Source organism: Rosa chinensis, chromosome 5 (genome assembly GCF_002994745.2).
Source record: "Rosa chinensis cultivar Old Blush chromosome 5, RchiOBHm-V2, whole genome shotgun sequence".
NCBI classification, from domain to species: Eukaryota; Viridiplantae; Streptophyta; class Magnoliopsida; order Rosales; family Rosaceae; genus Rosa; species Rosa chinensis.
The window spans coordinates 36,752,784-36,777,264 of record NC_037092.1 but is presented as its reverse complement, the minus strand read 5'-3'; the positions used below and the strand labels follow the sequence as shown (position 1 = coordinate 36,777,264).

Below are 24,481 nucleotides of genomic sequence, written 5' to 3'. Positions count from 1 at the left end.
GTCTACATACACTTAAAGACAAAAAAAATAAAAAAGGTGGGCCTAAGTACTATAAACTTATTACAAGTCAATTGAGTCCTCTTTTAAAGCGAACCCATAAACAAACAATGTACAACTCCGTGTCATCTGTGGAAAAAAAATCATCTTCTAGCCCTCCATCCGCCAAGCACGTAATTGTGGTATGAGAAGAAAACTACTTTCTAGATAATAAATAGGAGCGATTCCTCATCCATAAGCAGCTTCTCCAATCCAACTCGAGATAATTACCAATTGCGTAGAACCATGATTTCAATTATGACTAACACTTTATAAACCATAAGGCCCAACATCACCCAAGGAGGCTCTCGGGCCAGGCCAGCATCAAGCACTCAATAATAAATGAGGGTGTCAAAGCACCCTCCATCCTGGCCCAATTCAGAAAGGAATCAGACTTACTCAAATGAGCCCATAAGACCTAGACCCAGACCCAGGCAAAATGGCTGGTAAGTGCGCTTTCTCATCCCTGCTGCCAACCTGAAATCACTGTTGTAATTGGCTGGCCCCGCCGACTAAGCATAAGCTCTGCAGCCCGAGACCAGCCGGTCTCTAGTTCTGCTACCTCCCTTCCAAGCAGGGAACTACTGCACACCGCTCATCGCTCGACCAAGACCGAAAATCAGGAGTTTATGAAGCCCAAGCTGGTGCGAACCTCCTTGACAACCCGATACGCTAACCTGGATCCACCAAGTCGACCTCCCTGCAACGCCGCCGCTCAACCTTGATCCGACAACAAGTCAAATCACACCAAAACCAGAGAACCTCCACCTTTGATATGTACCTACATCAGCACGCATCTAGAAGCCTGTGGTACCACGCCCCACAATAAGAAGCCTCGTCATTGCTATGTCAGCCTGCCCCTTCAGTCTAAACTTCTGATGCCGCCATACTCTGCTAAACCCTTAGGTTTCTTTTTTTCTTCCGTTTTACTGGTTAGTGAGTTTTAGGTTCTTATTTATAGGTCTTTCATGTATTGGATAGGTTTTTGTGTATTGGAAATAATTCTTAGCTTTTCACCCATTTTAGAAATATTTTGGATAATTTCATTTATATATTTAGATCCAATAAATGCTAACTAAATTTACTTTCCTTACCACATCTTCAACAAAGTTACTATTTTTAACAAAAAGATTTTGACTAGTTTTGAGATAATTTTACCAATCCAACGTTATACAATATGGATGCTAGCCAAATCTAGCCTTTCTTAAAATCTCTAGCCAAATATAAAATGGAAAACCTAATATCCTACAGTCGACCTATTAACTAAAAATCAAAAGAAAGGAACGAAGAGAAGGCTAGTCGAACTACATCGACCGCACACTGATAAGGCAAAGCGTGGTTTTCGATGCGAGGGTGCCGCCAAACCAGAAACAACACAATCTCATGAAAACTCAACACTAGCACACGAGGCGTGTTTTAAAACTTATTAACTCTAGTATTGATAGGTTTTTGTTGGCCTAACGTATGAATAATGACTCATCAACGAATGAGATTATTTTAGGGAGTGTCAGTGTAGAGGGATGGCGGTTGGTGTTTTGGTCACAATACTTTTGTGTTAGGGTTTAAATTTCATGCACCATTATTTTCCTTTTCGTTGTGGTACTTGAAGATGTTGAACATTTTGTGAAAGAATAGTGAGTCATAGTAGTTTACTCTGACATTTTGTTTGGGTCTTTCTTTTGATATTTATTTCTTTTTCGGTATTTAGTTAGGTTAAATATGTAATTTCTTAGACTAAATTCAGTTTGTCCCTTCCAACTTTGGGAAAAACATCAAGTTGGTCCCTGAATTTTTTTTTTAATCACGATTGTCCCTGCGCTTTTAATTTTCATCACCCGCATCCAAATGTCAAAATTTGCTCCAAAGATGACGTCAGAAGCTGAGTTGACCCCAACATGGGGGCCCACTTTTCAGACTTTGACCCTCAATTTGGATGAAATGTCCAAACTTCCCTCCTCTCCTCTCTCTTCCTCGCCCACAACCCTCTCTCTAACCCCAAACATCCAGATCGCTTTGCAACTCCTCTTCTGGGAAAAGTAGCATTCGTCGAGGAATTGATCGACATGCGCCGCTGCTTAGGGTCAACTGCAGCCATAACCTCATCACCTCAAAATCAAATCTCCAACTTTCGACAATCTCTTGATTTGCTCCCAACCCAAAATGAAGAGCTTCACCGATCCATAGAAACACCAACCCCAAAATCATCTTTGCTTCTCTCCCCCAAACCCTAACCTTATGTGCCGCAGTCAAGGAGAAAAAGCCACACACCCCCAAGAATTCCTCCAGCCCCAGAAAGTCTGAAGCTTTATCTCCCTAGGAGCTCAGATCCCTGATTTAAGGACTCCTCGTCGTCTCGAACTGCACCCTCTATACTCAGCTCCTCGAATTGAACCAAGAATCAGATCTTAAACATGTAATTAAGCCTTTTGGGATCAAATTGCGGCATAAGACTAAGCCTGTCCTAGTGGTTCTCAATGATTTGAGAGTGCTACACACCGTTTTACCTTCGACGGAAACTGACAAGATGTTTTGGGAGCAATGGGAGAAGTTGAATTTGGAGTCTTTATATGTCAACGCCTGCACACCCAGCTGAAGCTACTGAAGGTGCCTCTGTCATACCTGAGTTTCCTAGAGAGAATGCTGGTGGTGATGGCGTTGTTTTCAAGGACGAGGAAGCCAGCGAAGAATAAGACCAAGAGAGTGGCGGAGCTGAGGCAGGCGAGGGAGGAGTTCAAGATTCAGAAGAATGAGGGGTTGGAGAGAATGAGGAATGAGAGAGAGAGAGAGAGAGAGAGAGAGAGAGAGAGAGAGAGAGAGAGAGAGATGATTGATAGGGCCATGAAGGCTCAGAGGAGGAGGAGGAGAGGAGAGTGAGGAGACATACGAGGAAGAAGAGGCACGACAAGTCATTGAGGGAGGCTCACTAAAATTACTTGCAGATGACCAATGTGTAGACCAATTTGGCTCATGAGTCCAATGTGTTCTTTCACATATTTTACAGGAGTATGGTGTTTAATTATAGGAGGCAGAAGAAGGATAATGAGGACAGAAGATTGAGAAGTGCGGTGGCTTGAATCTTGGGCCTGACGGAGGAGGATTTTGAAGATTGAGAAGTTATCGGATCGATTTGGTTTTAAGCTTTGGATGTATGAGAGAGAGGCAAAGTGAAGCAAAAGAGACAGAAAATACAGAGAAGAAAGAAAGAAAAAAAAATAGATCAAATTCTAATAAAAGGAAAAAGAAATTAGATTAAATTAAAATTATCCATTTTGTCCTTCTTAGGGGTTCAAAATCTGAAAAGTGGGCTCTCATGTTGAGCCAATTCAGTTTGTGATGTTATCTTTGGAGCCAATTTTGAAATTTGGATGTAGGTGATGAAAATCAAAAGTGTAGGAACGATTGTGATAAAAAAAAAAAAAAAAAAAAAAAAGAAGGGACCAAACTGATGTTTGCCTAAAAATTGGAGGGAGCAAACTAAATTTAGTCATTTCTTTAATATTGAGATAGGAAGTATGAATCTTGGTCTTAATTAATGTTATGGTTAGGGGTGGGCACGGGCCGGGACGGGCCGGTTATTGAGTGATACAGAGCCTGGTACCGAAAATATGATTCGGGACCGGCCGAGACGGGACTTGGTTTTTTCAAAGTTGGTACCGAGGGTACCGAAACCGATCGGGATCGGGTCGGGCCCGGGCCCATTTCGGGATCCCATACCTTTTTTTTTTTTCCCCTATACACACACTCACAAGTACTTAACACTGATCCAAATTTTCCATATTTCAATCATTACAGGATGCATATGTCCTCCTAGAACTACAACTTATGAGTCTACACATTCAATTTTGCCTTAAAACAAATCAAACAATGTAAAATGACAAGAAGAAATGATCTAATGTAGATGGACAATATGTACAAACTGCAAACAATGAAACTCAAAAACTGGAATTCTGGAATGCAGGAATTTAGTATTGCAGATTATGCAGTAATGCAGTAATGCAAGAATTTAGTAATGCAGTATTGCAGATTATGCAGGAATGTAGTAATGCAGGAATGCAGGAATACAGATAATGCAGTAATGCAGATAATGCAGGAATGCAGGAATGCAGATAATGCAGTATTACAAATTATGCAGTATTGCAGATTATGCAGTAATGCAATATAACAACCAAGTCAAAAACTGGAATGAAGGAATGCAGTAATGCAAATTATGTAGCAATGCAGTATAACAACCAAGTCAAAAATTAAAGATTTAATTTAATTAATTTAAACGGGACGAGACGGGACTACCCGGTATCGATTGGGCTAGTACCGGTACCAGGCCCATTTCCACGGGAAGGGAAGGGACGGGCCCAAACAGTAAATTTCATATTTTGATCCTGGCCCGTACAGACGAGTTTCGGGACTGGACAAGGACTTCGGTTTTGGGTGCCCAACCCTAGTTATGGTATTGTTTTGGAGTTATCTCTGGAGATTATGCATTTTCTCAATGATCTCCTTGTTGTTAATATGGTGGCGAATTGTCCTTGCACGTGGTTTGGCTACTTTGGGATACGATGTGGAAGAGAGCTAGTAAAGTGGTTCTTCTTGTTGTTGGGTGCAAGGATGTATGGTGACTATCAGGAATGGTGGTCTGTCAATAGCTCGTCAAAACTAGTAATAACTTTGGTTAAATGTTTGGTCTAACAGGTTTATTGTGTCTCTAACTACTGATTATATAATAGGGATATGAATAGTTCATATCATCTAGTTGGAGTTTTTGAGAATTCGCATTGTTTTTCTCTTCTTCTTAATGTTATAGTTTATTGATTTTATTAATCAATAAAATCTCTTTTCTCAAAAAAAAAAAAAGGCAAAGGTTTGTTGAAACAATACTTATATCCAAACCGATAGTCTAAATCCATAATTTAACCGTTCAAAGTTACTTGAATCTTTAAAGATCATCTATGCAAAAAGTCAATGTGAACAAAAATTGTATACTCAATCGATTGCATTAAACAAATGGATGGTGGATCATGAGACTGCTAACTTTCACATTTGTTTGATGCAATCGAATGAATAAACAATTTTTTTTTTTACAATGATTTTTTGCAAAGATGATGTTTAAATGTTTATTTAACTTTTGAATTATTAAATCATGGATTTAGATTGCTAAATGTACGCAAATAAGAGAGTTTGTACACATTTAAACCAATCTGTATGCAAGTAGTTTTCAACTTTTTTAGCTTAATATACATGACACACACACACACACACACACTATAATAAAGAACTGAAAAATTAGACAGATATAACCTCAAATATTAAAAAAACTTTGAATACTAAAATAACCAACAAGGATTTTTTCAGAAGTCATTGTTTGGATCATGACACCATACCTTCTATTGATTAGTCTTTAATTACCTTATATCTAACACCTCTAACTTGACCTAGCGCTCTGCTAGGGTTTATCGTCGGCCTCTCACCTTCGACAAAATTTCCAAAATTTTCAAACTTTGATGGCCATGGCCACTGCTAGCCTTGTGGCTAATTGTTTCTTTCTTCTAATTGTGTTTGAATGGTTGTTAGGAGTGCCGCCTTGGATTTGGTTTCTGGTGGTTGTTTGGGATGGCAGGTCTATTGTTCTGGTGGTATCTTTAGGGCCATGCTTTGATAGTGTGGCTCTGAGTTGGTTTGTATCGGATCAAAACGACTGGGTCACGGATCAGAGTTGTCCGGTTGGTTTCTCAGAGATGGATGGGTCCTATCGTAGGGCGGACATGTTGGATGACAGATGTTTGGGTTTCAAGCCAGATTTTGCTAGTTCTAGATAGAAGGAAATGGGGGCTGATCGAAGCGTTGGCATTGGTGGCTCGCTGCAACGTCGAAGTGTCGCCGAAGCTGGGTTGGTCCGACCAGATCAGGGGACTGATCAAAGCTTAGGTGATTTTCAGGTTGTGCTAGGTGTTTCTGATCGGCTTCGTCCCGATCTAGGAACTGGTTTTTTCATTGCTTGCGAAGGTACTAGAATTGATCTAAACTTGATTCGAGGTGATCAGGATTTGGCGTTGACTTGGGTGCCTTTCGACCCTGGAGATGGTGTAGTCTCGTCGACTGAGACCCACGGTGACGGCGGTGGTGGCTTGCTGGGCTGTGGAGGAATATGTTGGGTGGCCTTAGCTATTTCGCCCTACTGGGCCAACTGGGCCTGGAACAGGTTAGAGGGCCTGACGCATGACTGGAGGTGGATGGATTGGGTCCTATGACTTTTTAGGGTCTGGTTTGCCTTTAGAATGGGGGTTGAGGGTAATTGTTTCCTTTCTGCTCCACCCATGAATTGGGTGGCTATGGCCCCTAGTATTGTTTAATTTCTGTTTGGGTCGCAAAAATTAGAGCCTTAGTTGGAACTTTTTAATACCGCGAAATTTCTAGGTTTTTGTTAGAATAATAGTGCGTGAATTTCCTAAAAGGTGGGTGTACTTGGGATTTTTTGAGATGTTATTCTTCCAGAAACCAGAATAGGGTTTCATGAGGTTCTAAGGAACGATTTTTTCTGTCGACCCCGTAGGGGTGTTTCGTTTTTGTATTGCTTGCTGAATTTAATGAAAGGGCTAACCTATTTCCATAAAAAAAAATAAAAAAAATAAAAACAAAACCAACAAGGACAATAATGTCAATTAAAAAAATTAAACTAAAATAAAATAAATGGTAGTTATTGCTGTAAGAAATTGTTTTAATTAAGAAATCACCCACTTCCTTTAAAAAAAAAAGATTAAAAAAAACACCCACACACATGGAGTGTGACCACATGCTAGCATTATAATGAGAATAGGGGTCTTGATCAGTTCTTGACGACTGACGAGTACGTTTTTGTTTGTTAGGCAGTGAAAGGATTTTTATTATTTCACGAACATGACAACACAAAGACCCAATTATGAGCCGAAAGTACATAAGGAATGAAGCAAATGACAAAACCCAACACCAAATAATCCCAAAAGCAACTAGCCCACATGCAAACCCAGTAGAAAAAAGGGTCTTGACAAGTTATTTGATCCAGTTTCATACTTTTGACTTTAAAAACACAGCATCGTATTGTCTTTCCGTTAAAGAGACACGGACGACCCCTAAAAATAAAAAACAAGCCTAAGCAAGAGCACGAATGTGAGCTAGTGTAACCGAGGAAGAAGTAAAAGAAGCCCCACTTTAATTATTACTTAATAGAAGATGTCACCATTAGACCTGGCCCCTTAGTTCTCTGTTTTTTTTTCGGTTTTACATTCAAGGATTTACACCTTCTAGATCTTGGTTAGCAAATCTCAAATATGTAAAATTCTTTCTGTTTTTTTTTTTTTTTTAATCATATCAACAACTAGTTTTTTTTTTTTTTTTTCTTTGTGAGTCGAATTCATAATCTCTCACTTCTAAATGAAAGACTTATGTCATTAGACCAAATAGTTTCGGCAGTGAATTTAAAAATAAAAGAAAAATATCTAATTTTTTTGTTTTGTTATCAGAGCGTGAGCCCATGTTGTGAAGGAACACACGCTATATAAAAAGGTGAGAGCGATCCACGATGAAACAAAATTGGATCGTAGATACAACCAAACAATTGACACCCACACACCGCGTTGGACAACAGCGAGAGCGAGTCCACCACACTTTCTCATAATCGCGCGCGTATCTTAACCGCTGCGATTTCCCATAGCGCCAGTCATCTCTCGGCTGTCTTCGTTTGTTTTTGGTCTTAGCGAGAGAGAGAGAGAGAGAGTCCCCCTACTCCTTCCTTGTTACCAGACACCGTTTCTCCTTTCTCACTTTGCTCTCCCGTGAAGTAACCTCGATCCCGTTTCTCTTTCTAAATCCTCTTCCTTCTCCAAAACCCATCTCGTCTCTCTCTCTCTCTTTCTTTCTCTGCATTCTGAGATTTTCAGAGGGAGTAATTCCTCAGTGCATGTCGTTGATTTTGATAAGAGGTATGCTGTTCCGGGTTTGCGTAGTTTTCACGCTTTCTTTATTGGGTTTTGATTCAACTCTCTGGTTTGTAACTGTTTGAGAATGAAAACGCACGCAAAGATTTTACTGCTCTTTTACATTACCTCAATTACTGGTGTCGGTCTCTGTTTATGGAGTTCTCGGTTTTTTTTTTTTGTCACTTCTGTGTTTTCTGGATTTGGGTTTGATTCTTAGTTTCTTTGTCTTCTTGGGTTTTGTTTCTTTTCGTGATTTCCGTTTGGTGCGTCACATGTCACATGTGTTGTGTGTTACTGTTTCATTTGTATTTGGAGCTTCATGTGTATATCATCGATTTCTGATTTCAGTTTCCAGTACTGCATTGATTTGCATGCTATAGCAACATTTTTTGAAGAAAGAAATGCATCCATTATAACTCGATTTTGTTTAATATAAAAAAATCGATGTATTTCCATTTCTAGGAACTTTTTGATTTTGTATTGACTGTGGTGTAGTGCAATTCATGGTTCATGATGTTGGTGTAATATAATTGATGGCATCTTGGCTTAATGTTTCATGATTTTAGATGAATGCACGCGCTAATCTAGCATCATTTTGTGTGATCTATACTAGGGACAGAGTACCGCTCTGCAGATTTCATGTGATTGTGGTTCTGGAGTTGGGTGCTGATTAGTAATTGCTCTGAAAGTACCTGTGCCGCGTTTTTCTATAGTTGTGGAATTTGAGGAGGGGTTAAATAAGTATAGTCGGTTTTCTTCTCCGCTAGGCAATTGGCGGAGATGTCGAGTTATGCAGGTGTGCACATTTCTGATCAGTGGCTTCAAAGCCAGTTCACCCAGGTTGAGCTTCGCAGTTTGGAATCCAAAGTATGTATATTCTGTTCCTTGGTAATTTCCTGCTCAAAGTAGGAGTTTCATTTGGCCTTTATTATCAACTTATCATATGATATTAGAGGATGTTGTTTGATTTAATCGCAATTTTCCTCTGCTGTTGTTTTGGTCAGTTTACTTCAGTGAAGAATCAGAATGGCATAGTCACTGCTGGAGATTTGCCAGCTTTAATGGTGACATCAAAGGCATTTAAAGAAACACATTCTGAGGAGGAGATTAGGAACATCTTAAGTGGGTTGGGTTCTAACTTGAGTGATGAAATTGACTTTGAATCTTTCCTTAAGGTGAGTCATTTTGTGTTCTCTAAAATTATAATAGACAAACGCTTGCACACATGCAATGTTTTTTATTTGTTTTATTGTTCTGGCATCTGTAGTATGGGATAGTGTAATTTGCTTTCATGTAAGCATTGTGTGGCTTTATAGGAGATACCATGTTAATTAGTTGCATCAACTACACAGGCATACTTGAATTTGCAAGGTCAAACAACAGTAAAATCTGGTGGTTCAAAGAACTCTTGGTCATTCTTGAAGGCTTCCACAACTACCCTACTTCACACCATCAGTGAATCAGAGAAAGCATCTTATGTTGCTCACATAAACAGTTATCTCGGTGATGACCCATTTCTACAGCAGTTCCTCCCATTGGACCCAGCTACAAATGATATATTCAATCTTGCAAAAGATGGAGTTCTCTTATGGTATACAAACAGGGCTTGCTTGATTATTATCTACATAATTATCTCAGACAAAGGTTTCATTTTGTCTTGTTTTATTCATGAAATGGTTTAATTGCAGTAAGCTTATAAATGTTGCTGTGCCCGGGACAATAGATGAAAGAGCAATTAACACCAAACGAATCCTCAACCCCTGGGAGAGGAATGAAAACCACACTCTTTGCCTCAACTCTGCCAAGGCCATTGGCTGCACGGTGGTTAATATTGGCACACAAGACCTGGTTGAAGGAAGAGTACGTTTTGTTTATTTTTGTTTAATATTTTTTTAATATAATATTTTTTGGAGTTTTGAAAATTTATAGTTTGGTTATTTATGTGCAGCCTCATCTGGTATTGGGATTGATTTCTCAAATAATAAAGGTAAGCTACTAAAGTTTTGACACAGACTCTAGTGTATTAATGGAGAAATAGCTACTTGCTATAGTAATTCAGCTGTCTCTTTACCCCTTTGTTCTTGCACGAATTTAATATGGCAATTTCAGATCCAACTGTTGGCAGATCTGAACCTTAAGAAGACTCCTCAGCTTGTGGAATTGGTAGATGATAGCAAGGTAATGCATTTGAGAATTTCTTTTCTGTGTTTTTGTACCTATTTGTTCATGGAATGTTGATCTATTTCTTTTTTTCTTTTTCTTTTTGAATAAACCTTTTGGGAATAACATTGTTGTTATGTACTGGTATCACACAGGATGTTGAAGAGCTTTTGAGTTTACCACCTGAGAAGGTCTTATTGAAGTGGATGAATTTCCATCTCCAGAAAGCAGGCTACAAGAAGGCAGTTGCAAACTTCTCTTCTGATCTGAAGGTATTTACCGGCATTCATACTGTATATTCTAGGAGCATGTAAGTAGCAGATTCTTTATGACTTCCAGGGCGTTCGTAGTGGGTGGATATCTATCAGTGAATCATATTTGGATATCTAAATATGAATCATGCTAGATTATCTGTACGAGAATGTATAAGCTGAATTTATGGTGCGAGATCCTATTCTGGGACAAAGCATGAAACCATATAAGCACTTGAAAAATTGTGATCTATTAGATATAAAGAACACATGAGAGGACACAAGTGCTGAATTTAATGGGAGTGTGTTTCCAGTTTACATACTTTTAATGAATATATTTAATCTTGTTAAAGTTGTACATTCCACTTCCTTCCTTCATTCCAATGAGAACCTGTAGTTCTCTACTGGATACTGCTGCAGCTTTACTGGTTTCTTATAAATTTTATCGAATATAACTGTATAAAATGATTATATTTTTCATGATTTGTAATTTATGCACAGGATGGAGAGGCTTATGCGTATCTACTTAATGTTCTTGCTCCAGAACACTGCAATCCAGCCACATTGGATGCCAAACCCGACGAAAGAGCAAAATTGGTTCTTGATCATGCCGAGAGAATGAACTGCAAAAGATATTTATCCCCAAAAGACATTATTGAGGGTTCTTCAAACTTAAATCTGGCATTTGTGGCACAGATCTTCCATGAAAGGTGGGCAGTAACTATCAGTTCTTTATATTTTTAGAAGGCAACTTTATGCTTGCTTTGTTTTCCAATACGTGCATAGTTTGGGACAAATGTAAGAAGTATGGAGTAAGCTTAGGCATACCAGTTGATTCTGCATATGATATGTTGTCAACAAAATTTGTAAAATCATTTCCTTTAAGTAGTTACCTTCCCAGTCTCTGTAGTAATTAGCATTTCATCATTTAGGACATGTGATGTTGTTAGGTTATTAATCGAGACCATGACACCAAACTCTCTGACAAGGAAGCATTTAATTGAAATTGGAATACAGAGATAACAACTGTGTTTTTGTGTGTGTATGTACCAAATTGGATATTTTTGCTGAACTAAATTGTTGATTAAGAGTATACCTTGTACAGGAATGGTCTCTCTACAGACAGCAAAAAGATATCTTTTGCAGAGATGATGACAGATGATGTTCAAACATCACGAGAAGAGAGATGCTTCAGGCTGTGGATCAACAGTCTAGGCATTGTGAGTTACGTTAATAATGTATTCGAGGATGTGAGAAATGGGTGAGTATTCTACAACTAAGAAGTAATAATGGCAAACATCTATATTTGAATTTGTTATTTGTGAGTTATGTGTTCAAGAAGAATGTATTTGAGAAATTTATGTAGTCAAGTTGTTAATAATATGGCATTCTTTTCAAGAAGCATAGATGCCATTGCCAAAGTTTCTTAAGTTCACTTGGCACATATAATGATGGCCTTAACTAATATGACATTTTAGTATCTAATAGTAAGAATTGCATACACATGCCTCTTATATTGACTTAATTCTTGTGTTTCTGGATTGCAGATGGATTCTCTTAGAAGTGCTTGATAAGGTTTCTCCAGGATCAGTTAACTGGAAGCAAGCATCAAGGCCTCCAATCAAGATGCCATTTAGGAAAGTAGAGAATTGCAATCAGGTTGTAAGGATTGGGAAGCAGCTCAAATTTTCTCTGGTGAATGTAGCTGGAAATGATATTGTGCAGGGAAACAAGAAGCTCATACTTGGTAATTTTCTACATTTATCAATTGTGTACAAACCTTTACAATCTGCTTCACTTTCGAGTTTAACATCTAGACCAACATATTTGTACTCTGTCTAATGATGTGCACCACCCTGTTAATGCCTTTTCCCTTGCAGGCTTCAATATCTTTTATTGATTTCATAAACAAGTTCAGCTTCATTTTTCTTGAAGACTTGTTATCGTGATGATGTAATCATTGATAAGTTACATAAATCTGCATTAACAAAATTAATTTTGAATCTGACCTAACTTTAAAGCTTCTTCTGCATCCTTCTCTCCTCAAGAATAAAACTTTGTACAATTGTTGCATGCTCCCAAAATAATTAAAACATGGCTTTGTTCCTTTATGTGAACTGGATTTTCCAAGTGTTGGTCGTATTTGTCTAGCTATTTGTGGGTTGCTTGAGAATTGAATGCTAAAATTCTGTTTATATCTGTTTCAGCTTTTCTATGGCAGTTGATGAGGTTTAATATGCTTCAACTTTTGAGGAATCTAAGATCCCACTCCCGAGGAAAGGAGATGACAGATGCAGATATTTTAAAGTGGGCTAACAACAAAGTTAAAAGCACGGGCAGAACTTCTCGAATGGAGAGTTTTAAGGTTCAAATAGACCAAATGTTCTGCATTTTGAGTTGAGTTATTGTTAAGACCATAATTCATAGATGATAACTTTTGGTGTTGTGAAACCTGTGATTTCTCCAGGATAAAAGCCTGTCGAATGGAATTTTCTTCCTTGAGCTTCTCAGTGCTGTGGAGCCTAGGGTTGTCAATTGGAACCTTGTTACCAAGGGTGAAAGTGGTAAGATTTAGCACGATCATCATTTACAATTGACGAATAACTCAATTTGGAGGAAAGTACTGATCAAATAAGTGTGCTTCTTTTCTTTTGTGAAATGATAGCTGATGAAAAGAAGTTAAATGCTACATACATAGTCAGTGTTGCGCGAAAGCTTGGTTGTTCCATTTTCTTGTTGCCTGAGGACATCATGGAGGTAAAAAGAAAACCTTTCAAATCCAATTGTTTGGTTTGTTCATTCAGCTCACATTTAATTTGAGGAGCCTAAAGGAGTAACATTTCCCATTCATTTCTATTAATTAGTTTGATTTCACAAAATTGGGGGGAAAGATTAAATCTGTTCACTTTCATTATGAGTTGTGACTTCCTTGAATAGCAATGAGTCATTTATTTATTTTGTTTCTTAGACACACACTGAAGTCGGTCAGTGGTAGTAGCAGTTGTAGTAACGTATAGTTTTGGTTTATATGACATGTGTGATCTCATGGCAGGTGAACCAGAAGATGCTTCTGACTCTAACAGCCAGCATTATGTTTTGGAGCATGCAACAGCCAGTTGATGACTCGGAAGCATCTCCATCCCCTGCGGATGTGTCACCTGCAACATCAATCAGTGGCGAGGATGAAGGAACTTCTTCCCTCGGTGGTGAAATTTCAAACTTGAGTATTGACGACACTGCTTCTGAAGTCTCCTCACAGCTCGACACTGAGGTCACTTCTTTTGAAGATGGGAGCAGGGTGGAAGAGACTGGTTGCATATCTGTTAAGTAGGTTCAAGTAAAGTCTATATTTACAGCTCCATATAAATATGGTTGCAAACATAAGTAGGATCATAGATTTGAAATGAGAAGAGAGGAACATTGTAGAGAGACGGTTCTTTTTTACCATACCCGTGACAATCAAATGTGACTTGAATCACACCTGTAAACAACTAGGGAAAGAGTACATTGCAGTGCGAGAGCTGAAATGTAAAGTGCATGAAAACAGAATTTCCCTGAAGAACTTAGATTAGGAAATGTAAAGTCCAAGGCTGCGGAGACATAAATAAGAATCTTTCTTATTCAAAAGAAGAACCAAAAATTATTGTTATCGGAGTATTACATCCACTTTTCTATCTTGACAGTCTGGAACTGACGGGCAGTTTATGTTTCAACCTTTTGTGCAATTTGGTTCCAATTTTTTCTGTTTCAATCTTTGGTTCAGAGCAATTCTATTCATATTTTCAATATTAGTATTTTGTCTTTTCTATGTTTTTTTTTTTTTTTTCAAAAATCTCCTTTTACTTGAAGTAACCCTATACATCTGCCTTATTCGAATAGCTAGTCTCTAGCAATAAAAGAGAACTCTTGCTCGCTTAAGCTTTTGATGTTCATTTCTCTTAAATAAGCAGACTTGTCTAAAAGAAGATGGCTCATTATCATTTTTACTTGTTTAAAGATTTTATTTTAATAGTTGAATATTTGGTTAGGGTGAGCAAAAGCTCTTCTATTAATAGAATAAGTGGAACCAGGCATGGGACTAGATCTCCCCGTTAGGCTGGGTTCCAAATCACTTTTAAAAGAAATTTATATATAACTAGCCTTCTCCATACATGCTCTGCTTATGTAATAGTTGTTTTTTTTTTTGTTATTATTTTTAAATTTTTTTTTTAAGGAAATAAAAAAGAATATGAATGGAATGAAACAGTTATTGTAGAGAGAAGATAGTGGAGAGAGAAAAATAAGTTTTTTTTTTTTTTTATCAAATAAAATTTCATTCACTAAACTGCAATTACAAACTTACCGCAATCACAGCACCCAATGAGGGATACAACTGCACTGACACACTTCAAACTAAATCTAAATATCTTCACTCGAAAGAGGAGAGACTGACATTTATGTTAGTTTATTAATTACATTTATATATGTCATTTATTAAACGTTAATCTAATCAATAACTATGGTTCAAAAAAAAAAAAAATCTAATCAATATCTATAGTATTATTAAAAGAAGAGGGTTTGTTAGCCAAAATAAAAATTTTTGACAGAAATAACCTTAGAAGATTAAAAAACTTTGAGAATTAATTAAATCACAAGGACAATTATGACATTTACTAAATATATTTTTATTAAAAAAACAAAAGTAGAACCCACTTTTCTTTGCAATAACTGTTTTCTTCATTATTTTCTATAAAAAAAAAAAACAAAAAAAAAAAACTTGATACTTGCACATGCAGAGCATGTGTGGAGAAAGGCTAATCTTACTATTATTAAGAGAAGAGAACTTGCTCTCCAAAATTGATTTTTTTTTTACCAATTTAACCCTTATATATTAAAAAACTATGAAATATAATTAATCACTAGGGATGATATAGTAAATTGTAAAATAGAAAATAAAAGAAATAGTAGAAAATATGGTGGTTGTATGAAAAGCTTTTCATTGCCTTTAACTTCTCTCCACAAACATAGTGGGTAAACCCTACCAGTTATTATTAAAATAATTCACTTTGTTAGCGAGAGTAAGTGCAAGATTATAATATAGATATTTTTACATCATAACAAGATGAATAACAAAATCAAAATTGAAAAAGATAAGGAAAAAAATTACACTCCTCTATAAGTAACTTCTCACTCTGTGCATTTCACCATGAAAAAACTTCCCACGATGTGTACTAACGCCCCACTATCCCCTAGTTAAACAATAACAAGTCCTTTCGTATAAACCATTTCCAAAAAAAAAAAAAGACAGAGTGCCACATTGTCACTATCACTGCAGTAAATCGGTCCCTTTCGTTTAGGTGTCGTGGATTGAATTCAAACCCCCCGCCTCTGAACTCAGTCACACTCGCACCTCTCTCTTTACTCACGCTCCTACGGTAACCCTAACTCTTACGTTTCCTGCGAATCTCTTCAGGTAAACACCGCTCCATTCCCTTTTTCTTGTAATCGTCTTCATCTTATTTTGTTGAATTCAAATGTTATTTTGGTTTAAAATGTTTCAACGTTTTGGGAAATCGGAAACCCTAGCAGTTCGCATGATTTTTAAGAAATTTTGTTGGTCTCCTTTGTTCAATTTTCGTTGATTGCCTTGATAGATTTTTACTACTTATTGCAAATGCAAAGGAGTGGCATTCATGGATTTCTCATACTGTACTTGTTTCGCAACAGAGATCATTCTTTGAATTTTGCTCTTAGGTCTAAAATCATCAACGGTCTGAGTTGAAAGAGAGGGTACGTAATGGCATTTTTTGATAATGAGGCAGAGCCTCTGCCTGTGACAAATTATTATTTCGAAGATGACAAGAATGAACCTATCTCGTTTCATGTTTTGCCAATTGAATGGAGTAAGGATAAGAGACAGAATGGGAAGAAAGAACTCATATATTTGCGCGGCATTGCCGATAATGGGCTTCCGACCATACATAGAGAGCTGTTATAGCATGGAAATTTGACCTTTTTAGTGTGAGGCCGGTGATATCGGTGCTTTCCAAGCAAAACAAGTGGATTGTGCTCCAGAGGCCGAGGAAGAGTTTTGAGAAGATAATAAAGTCAATCTTGGTAACGCTCCACTGTCTTAGTTATGTGATCAGAAATCCGGAGACTTGTGCCAAATCAGTGTGGGAGTACTTAGCTAATGTTTTCAGGTACTTTGCAAAGTTTCAAGTATTATTTACTGCTACTTTGCTAGGATTTTGATCTCTGAGTCTGATAGCTGCTCTCGACTTGCAGTTTGTATGAGGCCAGGCCTTCCCAGAATGATCTCGTGGAACATATGCCTTTAATTAGGGAAGCTGTTAAATGGGAGGAGGCTTTGGCAAAGTCCAAGGTTTGTCTATTTTCTTATCATTGTAATTTTGTTGCTTTCCCTACAACACTGAATCACTATCAGTTCCCAGATGATTTGCAAGGTTCTTTTCTTTTTTTTCTTCAGCTCATTATCCAAGGTTTCTGTTGGCTCCTTTATCTGAATTGAATGTTTGGTCTTGTTCCTATTTGGCAAAGCATGTCTGGGATAAAATTTCAAATCACAGACCTAGTACTAAACACCACCCGTCAGTGAGACACATACTATGGCCTTTAAAATTTCTTAAAACCACCATTGGAAAGATAATGGATATTGGGCCGTACTGGATATATTTACAAATCTCTTGTTGCATCCTGATTGGTGCCTACTTTGCATTGTTTCATACAAAATCTTTTGGTTCTGAATGAATGCATAAGGATTATGGTGTGTGATATCTGTGACAAAATTTCAGATCCTATCAAATAGTTTGAGAGAAGTTCTCTTTGCCAGTTATTAGATTTGCCTCAAAGATGTCTAGTCTTGGAGTGGTCAGCAGTTGCCTTTATTCCAAGTAGGTTTGCAATCAAAATTCTAATATTGGAGCGGGCTGAGTGGAAACATTTTCAGAAGTTTTAAAATCATACATTTTTGTACCTTTGTGTCAACATACCAGTGAGCTCTAAGTAATTGTTTGTGCTCTAATTTAATTATGGGAAATTTATAGTGGTATTATGCGAATTTCATTAAGATTCCGAACTTTGTTTATTTTCACTCTGTTGCCATGTTCTATTATCTGTTCTACCACCAGCTGCTAAATTGATTCCTAGTTATATGTAATGGTCCTTTAAAGCCAATAATATATACCAGAAACCTTTTGCCTCAAAAGCCTCTAGGGATCTCTACATGTAATTCGCTCACTTCGGTAAGAGGAGGTGGCAATAAAGAGGATTCCTCTGCTTTATCTGCTCCTTCCTCTTCCCAGGAATGAGCAATTAGATTAAAAAAGGGACTATATTCTTAGTTTATGTACGTACACTATCATTATGTTTATTTTACAATATTAAAGATGAAATTTCATGTTTTGAACAGTTTATAATCAACTTTCTTGAAGAGAGGCCCACAAAGAGGAAACTATCTGATGAGGTTAAGTTCTCTCGCTGAGCTGTTCACCCTTTTCATCATAATGCTTTTATCCTTGAGTTCTGTTATCAATTTTATTTAATTAATTGAGCTTGAACTCATTCAGGATATCCAAGTTAGAAAAAAGCCAGGATTGTCCACTGATGACCTATTCGATACGGTTTGTGCTTTTTGTGATAATGGTGGCAACCTTTTGTGGTATGCTCTTGTGTTGGCTAATTCCTATTGATAATGTTGACAATCCTGAGATTATTTATATAATATAATGTCTAGAATCTATGGTTTTAATCGATTTTGTTATGTAAACCAGTTGTGAAGGGCGATGCCTAAGGTCCTTTCATGCAACTGTAAAGGACGGTGAGGACTTTACTTGTGAATCTCTTGGATTTACCCAGGATGAAGTAGATGTATGCTCCTTTATACTTCTAAGTCATGTTTCTTTCTTATTGGTCGTGTCTTTTTGGTATTTTTATTATTGATTGTTTTTGTGATATGTTTTGAACTTGGTAGGCAATTCAAAAAATTGATTTCTACTGCAAGAACTGTCAATATAAACAGCATCAGTGCTATGCTTGTGGGAAGTTAGGATCCTCGGACAAATCTTTAGGTGCTGAGGTATGAATCAGTATTGTACTGATCTATCCACATTACTGCCTGTGGTTTTGCTTTTTTGTTGTCATTTTGAAGGGAAGGTGTTGCAATTTTATTGTGATTGCAATAAACATTCATAATGACATTTTATTTGCATTTTGTAGTGCCCAGTGCATCGCGTATCCATTATTTCTGGTTGGCATTCATCTTATATGATTTTCATTTTATCCAGAGTTTTAAGTTTTACAACATATATTACTCTGCTTCAGTTTGTTTGTTCATCCCCCTCCCCCCCCCCCCCCCCCCCTTAGAAAATGTGAAACATATAGAAGAATGACTGGGTTCTTGTCAGCCTTGTGGCCTTCAGTTTTGGTTGAATTGAAAGACAATACTTCATTCTCGGTTACTCTGGAGTCTTGACTAAACTGCTTGAGTTGTCATGTGAGTTTGTAATTGCCATTTTCATTGTTATTGCTCTGTTTGTTGTAAATTGTGCTTTATGCATAGACTCGTGGGCTGCTGTTTGTGTCTTTGAGTTTGTGCACAATGAAAATTTCTTTCATCAGAAGTTAGCACTGAGGTATATATATGAACTGTAGGTCTTCCCCTGCACTTCTGCAAGGTGTGGTCAGTTTTATCATCCTCATTGTATTGCAAAGTTAAGATATCATGAGACCGGAGTTTCTGCAGAAGAACTTGAGAAAAGAATTATGCTGGGGGAATCTTTTACATGTCCAATTCACAAGTGCTGCTTTTGTAAGCAAGGAGAGAATAAGAAGGATCCTGAATTGCAGTTTGCTGTGTGTAGGCGTTGTCCTACATCCTACCACCGTAAATGCTTGCCACGGTACTGGTGTCTTAATTGTGATCTCATTTATTTCCTTCAAATTTTCTGTTATAAGATCAAGGACTTTCATCGTGTCTAGTTGGTTGATGCAAAAACCAAATTTATCAGGGACATTTGTTTTGCAAAAGGCAAGGAAGGTGATGAGGAAGACATGGATACAAGAGCTTGGGAAGGTCTATTACCTGACCGTGTGCTAATATATTGCACGTAAGTAATAGTCTGGATCGGCTGCTGTTGTTCATTATTTTGTTTGCTATAGTTTAACTAATACTTTTGCTTTTTCTTCTGATTAGAAAACATAGAATAGTTAAAGCCTTTGGAACTCCAAGAAGGGACCATGTTAAATTTCCTGATGTCGATGACAATAAAATTTCTGCTGAGAAAAAGACTCTCTGTCAAGAGAAGAAGAGAAGATTAACATCAGAGTCCCTTGTGGTCAGTGAGAATTGTGTGTCCATGCGAAAAAGGCTTTCCTCAGAAGGGTTGCATAAAGAAAAAAATGCTCCTACAACACATAGGCAGAAAATGACTTTAGCTGCAAAAGCTGGGAAGCACAGTAAACTCAAGTCTGCGATAGTCAAACCTTCCTCAAGAAAATCGAGCAGTCCCTCATCTTCCTTGGATTCGGCTAGAGTACTGAGGCAAGTGGATTTGACAATTCTATTTGTATTTCATAATGTTTCACTTTTCATTTGGCATATATGTATATCTGCAAGTACACTCATAGCATGTAGATTTGCATGCATAGAGGGAGGTTCTAAAAGTACATCCTCTCTACGATAAGCCTGTACATGTATATGTGTTTGTATATAAATATATAGTAAACATCCCTAGATTTGGATATTGACAAATTTTGCTGGATAGTTTGAACGGTATAATTAAACCATTTGAACGGCCTCTGAATTTTGGGCCAAGTTAGCTCCTGATTTGCACACACACACACACACACACACACACACACACACACACACACATATATATTTTTTTTCATTCTTGGGATGACTTCACAAGGACTTGTCATTACACTGATTTTCTTATTGTAATGGAGATTAGATGCTCTAATGAAACATGCTTCCGCTGCAATAACGCTGGATGATGTAATAAGAAAGCACAGAGTTCCATCCAACCATGTGTCCTCAAAAAGAACTGCTGCGGAAATGAACATTACACTAGGAAAAGTGGAGGATTCAGTTAAGGTGTATGATTTGAAATTTTAATTGTTATTGTGGATTATCATAAGTATAATTCTGTAATCTTTTCTGTTGTCATGCTATTTTTAGGCTGTTTAAAAAGCGGTGATGGAACTACAGGAAGGTTGTAGTACTAATGATGCAGAGGCTGTTTCTCCACCTGAGACTCTTGATCATATTAATATTTGGAAGGTGGCATTCTATTCTTGTGCTATTATTCTACAACTTATTTTGCGTTTAGTGGTCAAGCAAATATTAGTTATCCTTGCATTCTTTATTGGTCTCTGTGTGCCTCTGCACAAGGGTGGCTAGATTAATTTCTGTACTTCCAGTATTAATTGGCGTTGGTATATGGTGTGATATATTAGATCTTAGATTTAGGTATTTAGCTTGTTGCCTATTCCTTTAGATTTCAAAACAGGGGAGGACCATGAAAGGGACATTTATTTTTTAGGTTTTGACTTTACCTTGTTTTAATGTGGCTTATGTCTCTTTTCAGCCCTTTTATCTCCCTGGATCTTGATCTATCGGTGTGGATGACCAGCAAATGGACCAATGAAATGAGAGGCCACCTCAACTCTCTTTGGAGACTTGATTGTTTGCCTAAATTCAAGGCCATAGCTCAAGAGCAAGGTCACATTTCTATATCAGAAGGGTTTTGGGAAGAAATTTTGAAATTGAAGATCATTGGATTGGTAATCATGACCAATATGGAGAAACTTTCATGTTCACTAGTGGTCATCATAGACAATCCCTTGGTCATGATTTTGATGATGGAGAAGTTGCAGCAGAGGGACATAAAGAGAGATCTTCTCAGAGTGGTAACAAAGAGAAGTTATGATCATAGTCTTCTTGGCTACTGGAATAACCAGGTTCATGAGACTTGAGGACGGTTGCAATGGGGTGACATAAAAGAGCATGCAAGGGAAATGGTTGAATTGTCACTCAACAAAAGATGCTAGGGTGGAAAGGTTTTTGGTAGTTGAGATGTAAAAGGAAAGCATGGACACGTCTAGCTGTGGGTTGGCACCACAAAAATTAGAATTGCTTTGGGATCTAGTATGCATAATAGAATTGCTTATAGGATTGGTAGCTTGGCCAACACTCAGATGATAACGGTACAAACTTTCTCATGGGTGGTGATAGGCCTTCGTGGGAGTCATCGATGGTCTGTCGGTACTGCAGAGTTTGGAGCAACTGGAATGAGGAACAACATAGAGAGATCGGATACCCTAGGTGTGGCTGTTTATACCTAGCAATAATCTTAGTCGCCGATAATTAAGATTTTCCATCTAATTTTCTAAATTCTAATACTCATTTGTATTTTGCTAACTTCATAAAAAAGAAAAAAGAAAAAAAAAACAAAAAAACTATCATCCATGTATCTTCCTCTCACCATCTTTGGCCCGCTGCCAATTACATGGTTATTAATTAGAGGATCAAAAATAGATGGAGGAGAAACCTTCTTTGATCTTTCTAGCTTCACTGGTTTTGTTTTTTGGAGGATATTCTTAATGCGCAATATTGATCGGGGCAGTAGTACCCTTGCATTGCAGGTTGAAGCAGTCACACTAGCGTGTTGTCGGTCGGTGTAGTATTCAAAATAGTGACACTCGATTATTGTATAATTAAAGACTGTATTCTACAGTGGAGGTTCAAATGTTGACACTGAACTAGTATTCTCATGATCAAATTAATAGATATGATATGGTCGATGCAGTAGCACCCGTGTGTTGTCGCTCGATATAGTAACACGTGAAGTTTTTTTCCCAATGCAGTAGCACTTGCGTGTTGTTGCCCGTTCTAGTGGTACTTGTGTGGTATTACTTGGTGTGGTATTACTCATCCTCACCAATTGCAGTAAATAGTCTTAAATAATTATCTATTCTTAAAGCCAGTATCAGCTGTGTCGGTGTAATAAGCCTTGCGCCGGATTGCAAGATGAGTGTACATATTGGAAGTTCTGTGGTGCTTGGTTACGTTTCATCTTTGGTATTTAATTTTCATAAGTAATTTGTTGATATTATTTGTTTATGATTATTTTATAGTTGTTAGGATTTAAAGAAAAACAAATTATTCTATCTATTATTTTTCTCTATATAGTATGATTAAGATACTGTTTTCTATAAAAGGTGATGGCTGCTTAACTCCTTGCATGTTTCAAAACAATTTTTCTGAAGGAAATATAGTGTCAACAATGATGACACATTAAATTGGGGTGCCCAAAGATGTTAGGGTGTCCAAAGCAATTTGGGTTCCCCAAATAGGCTAGGGTGCTTCTTGGATATGGGTTCAAGTTTGGACTAGTGTGATGGGCCCTTATTTTTTAGGGTTTCTTGTTTGAGATAACGGGGGATTGTTCCATGATAATTTGTTTCGTTTGAAGTAGATTTTGCTAGCTTGCATATTATGGGGTTGTTTTTACACCAAGTAAATGAATTTGCTGAAGTACCATAATTGAGTGCATCGACGAAGGGAGATTCAAGATTTTTTTATTTTGTGTGGAACAACTTTACGAAGTCATGTAGCCTCTTGAAATAATTGAGCTTCCTTGTACTAGTTGGTGGTACTAATTTTCCCTTACCTACTTGGCCACTGCTTTAGGGCACAAGCGCATTGAGGTGTTGTATGTATCATTCTAGCCTTGAGACTAATGAAATCTCTATTTTGATGTTGAAAAAAAAAATGGCTTGAAAAGAGAACACGGGTATAAAATCCTCGGCGCCAAGGAAGAAATAGCGTGCATGATTGTTTACATTTATTTAGAAATATTTTTACTAATTTTAAAGCGTTTTTATCATTCTTAAAAGCAAATCCCAAATGAAACACCCTTACTAACAAACTAATTTTCTTATTAGCATATTAATAAGGATATAATGAAGACTTTTATGTGTTTTGCTATTGATGTTTGAAAAAAACAAAAAACAAAAAAAACAAAAAAATTTGTTACCATGTCCTTTCCCCGACGGTGTCAGTAACCCAATAAAAAAGTAAAAATCGGTGGGATGGGTATAAAACTGTGCTGGTGCATATTAAGTTTTCAAGTTTAATTACCACACATAGTCAACTCCATTCAACCCAAACGCCTGCTCCCCTTCGCCGTCCATCGATCAACAAACCAAGCTTTCAGGTAAAGATTCCTTGCTTCCTTTCGAAACACTTTTCAGAACAGAATTCAATTTTTCCAGAATCGAAACCCTAGGCTTTCCCTATCTTAGGTGCTTTAATTTCCGGCGATTTTCCAGTGACCTTGTCCAATTACTGGTTTTACTAGAGAGTTCGTTCTTTCAATTTTGTTTAGGAAGAAAATCCCTGTCTTTGGTGGTTTAATTTCCAGTGATCTTTTGGTGACCTGGTCCGGTTGTGATTTTACTAGAGAGCTCGTTCTTTGAATTTTGATTTTAGGGGTGAAAGAATTGTTTGAATTCAAGGAGGAGATGGAATCGTCAGATGATGAGGCTGAGGCAATGCAGCTTTCGGTTTCGAATTACTACTTTATAGATGGCAAGGAAGAGCCTATCTCTTGCCAATTCAATGGAGTAAGGGTGATAGGCAGGATGGGAAGGAAGCAGTGTTGTTTTTACATGGCAGTGCTGACAATGGGCTCGAGAAGATTTACAAACCTGTTGTTGCTTGGAAGTTTGATCTTTTGAATGTGAAGCCTGAGACTGCAGTACTTTCTAAGGAGAATGATTGGATTATGCTAATTTGGCCTAAATGAAAAGATGTGATCCAGGTTAAGTTGGATTCTCTAATGAATATGAAGGTTTTTTAAGCTAGAGATGCCAACACCTCCTAACATTAACCCTGTTGTCTAATAGGTCTTCATTAGAAAGAGTTGCCCCACTTTGCCCCATTGAACATTGTAAACCACAAAGAGTATTGGAACATGGGGGATATATGTATAATATGTAAGAGGACTTTAGGTGGATAGGGTCTTGCACTAGAGTAGTTGCATTATGGTGGATTATCACTCACAACTGATCCCACAAATAATC

The 24,481-nt window shown here is 37.4% G+C and overlaps 2 protein-coding genes across 3 annotated transcripts; both read left to right on the top strand.

Annotated features, from left to right (window-relative positions):
* Positions 1–7,616: 7,616 nt before the first annotated feature.
* LOC112165628 (fimbrin-1) lies at positions 7,617–14,064 on the top strand. Of its 2 annotated transcripts, none has more exons than XM_024302213.2 (15): positions 7,617–7,985; positions 8,602–8,849; positions 8,987–9,157; positions 9,335–9,573; positions 9,671–9,842; positions 9,931–9,969; positions 10,092–10,160; positions 10,298–10,414; positions 10,895–11,103; positions 11,499–11,654; positions 11,941–12,140; positions 12,601–12,758; positions 12,861–12,957; positions 13,059–13,150; positions 13,446–14,064. In XM_024302213.2, the coding sequence occupies exons 2-15, from the start codon at positions 8,763–8,765 to the stop codon at positions 13,722–13,724; spliced, it is 2,085 nt and encodes a 694-aa protein (XP_024157981.1). In that variant the 5' UTR covers positions 7,617–7,985; positions 8,602–8,762; the 3' UTR covers positions 13,725–14,064. The 2 variants fall into 2 exon arrangements, with proteins under 2 accessions (XP_024157981.1, XP_024157980.1); XM_024302212.2 differs by having other exon boundaries at positions 8,596–8,849.
* Positions 14,065–16,169: 2,105 nt separating this feature from the next.
* LOC112166709 (protein ENHANCED DOWNY MILDEW 2) lies at positions 16,170–22,159 on the top strand. The gene is made up of 13 exons (XM_040505846.1): positions 16,170–16,256; positions 16,358–16,575; positions 16,661–16,757; positions 17,805–17,858; positions 17,962–18,053; positions 18,166–18,262; positions 18,366–18,470; positions 19,046–19,293; positions 19,402–19,500; positions 19,587–19,934; positions 20,347–20,489; positions 20,574–20,675; positions 20,983–22,159. Exons 1-11 carry the CDS (start codon positions 16,170–16,172, stop codon positions 20,387–20,389), a joined length of 1,488 nt encoding a protein of 495 aa, XP_040361780.1. The 3' UTR covers positions 20,390–20,489; positions 20,574–20,675; positions 20,983–22,159.
* The last annotated feature ends 2,322 nt before the right edge of the window (positions 22,160–24,481 follow it).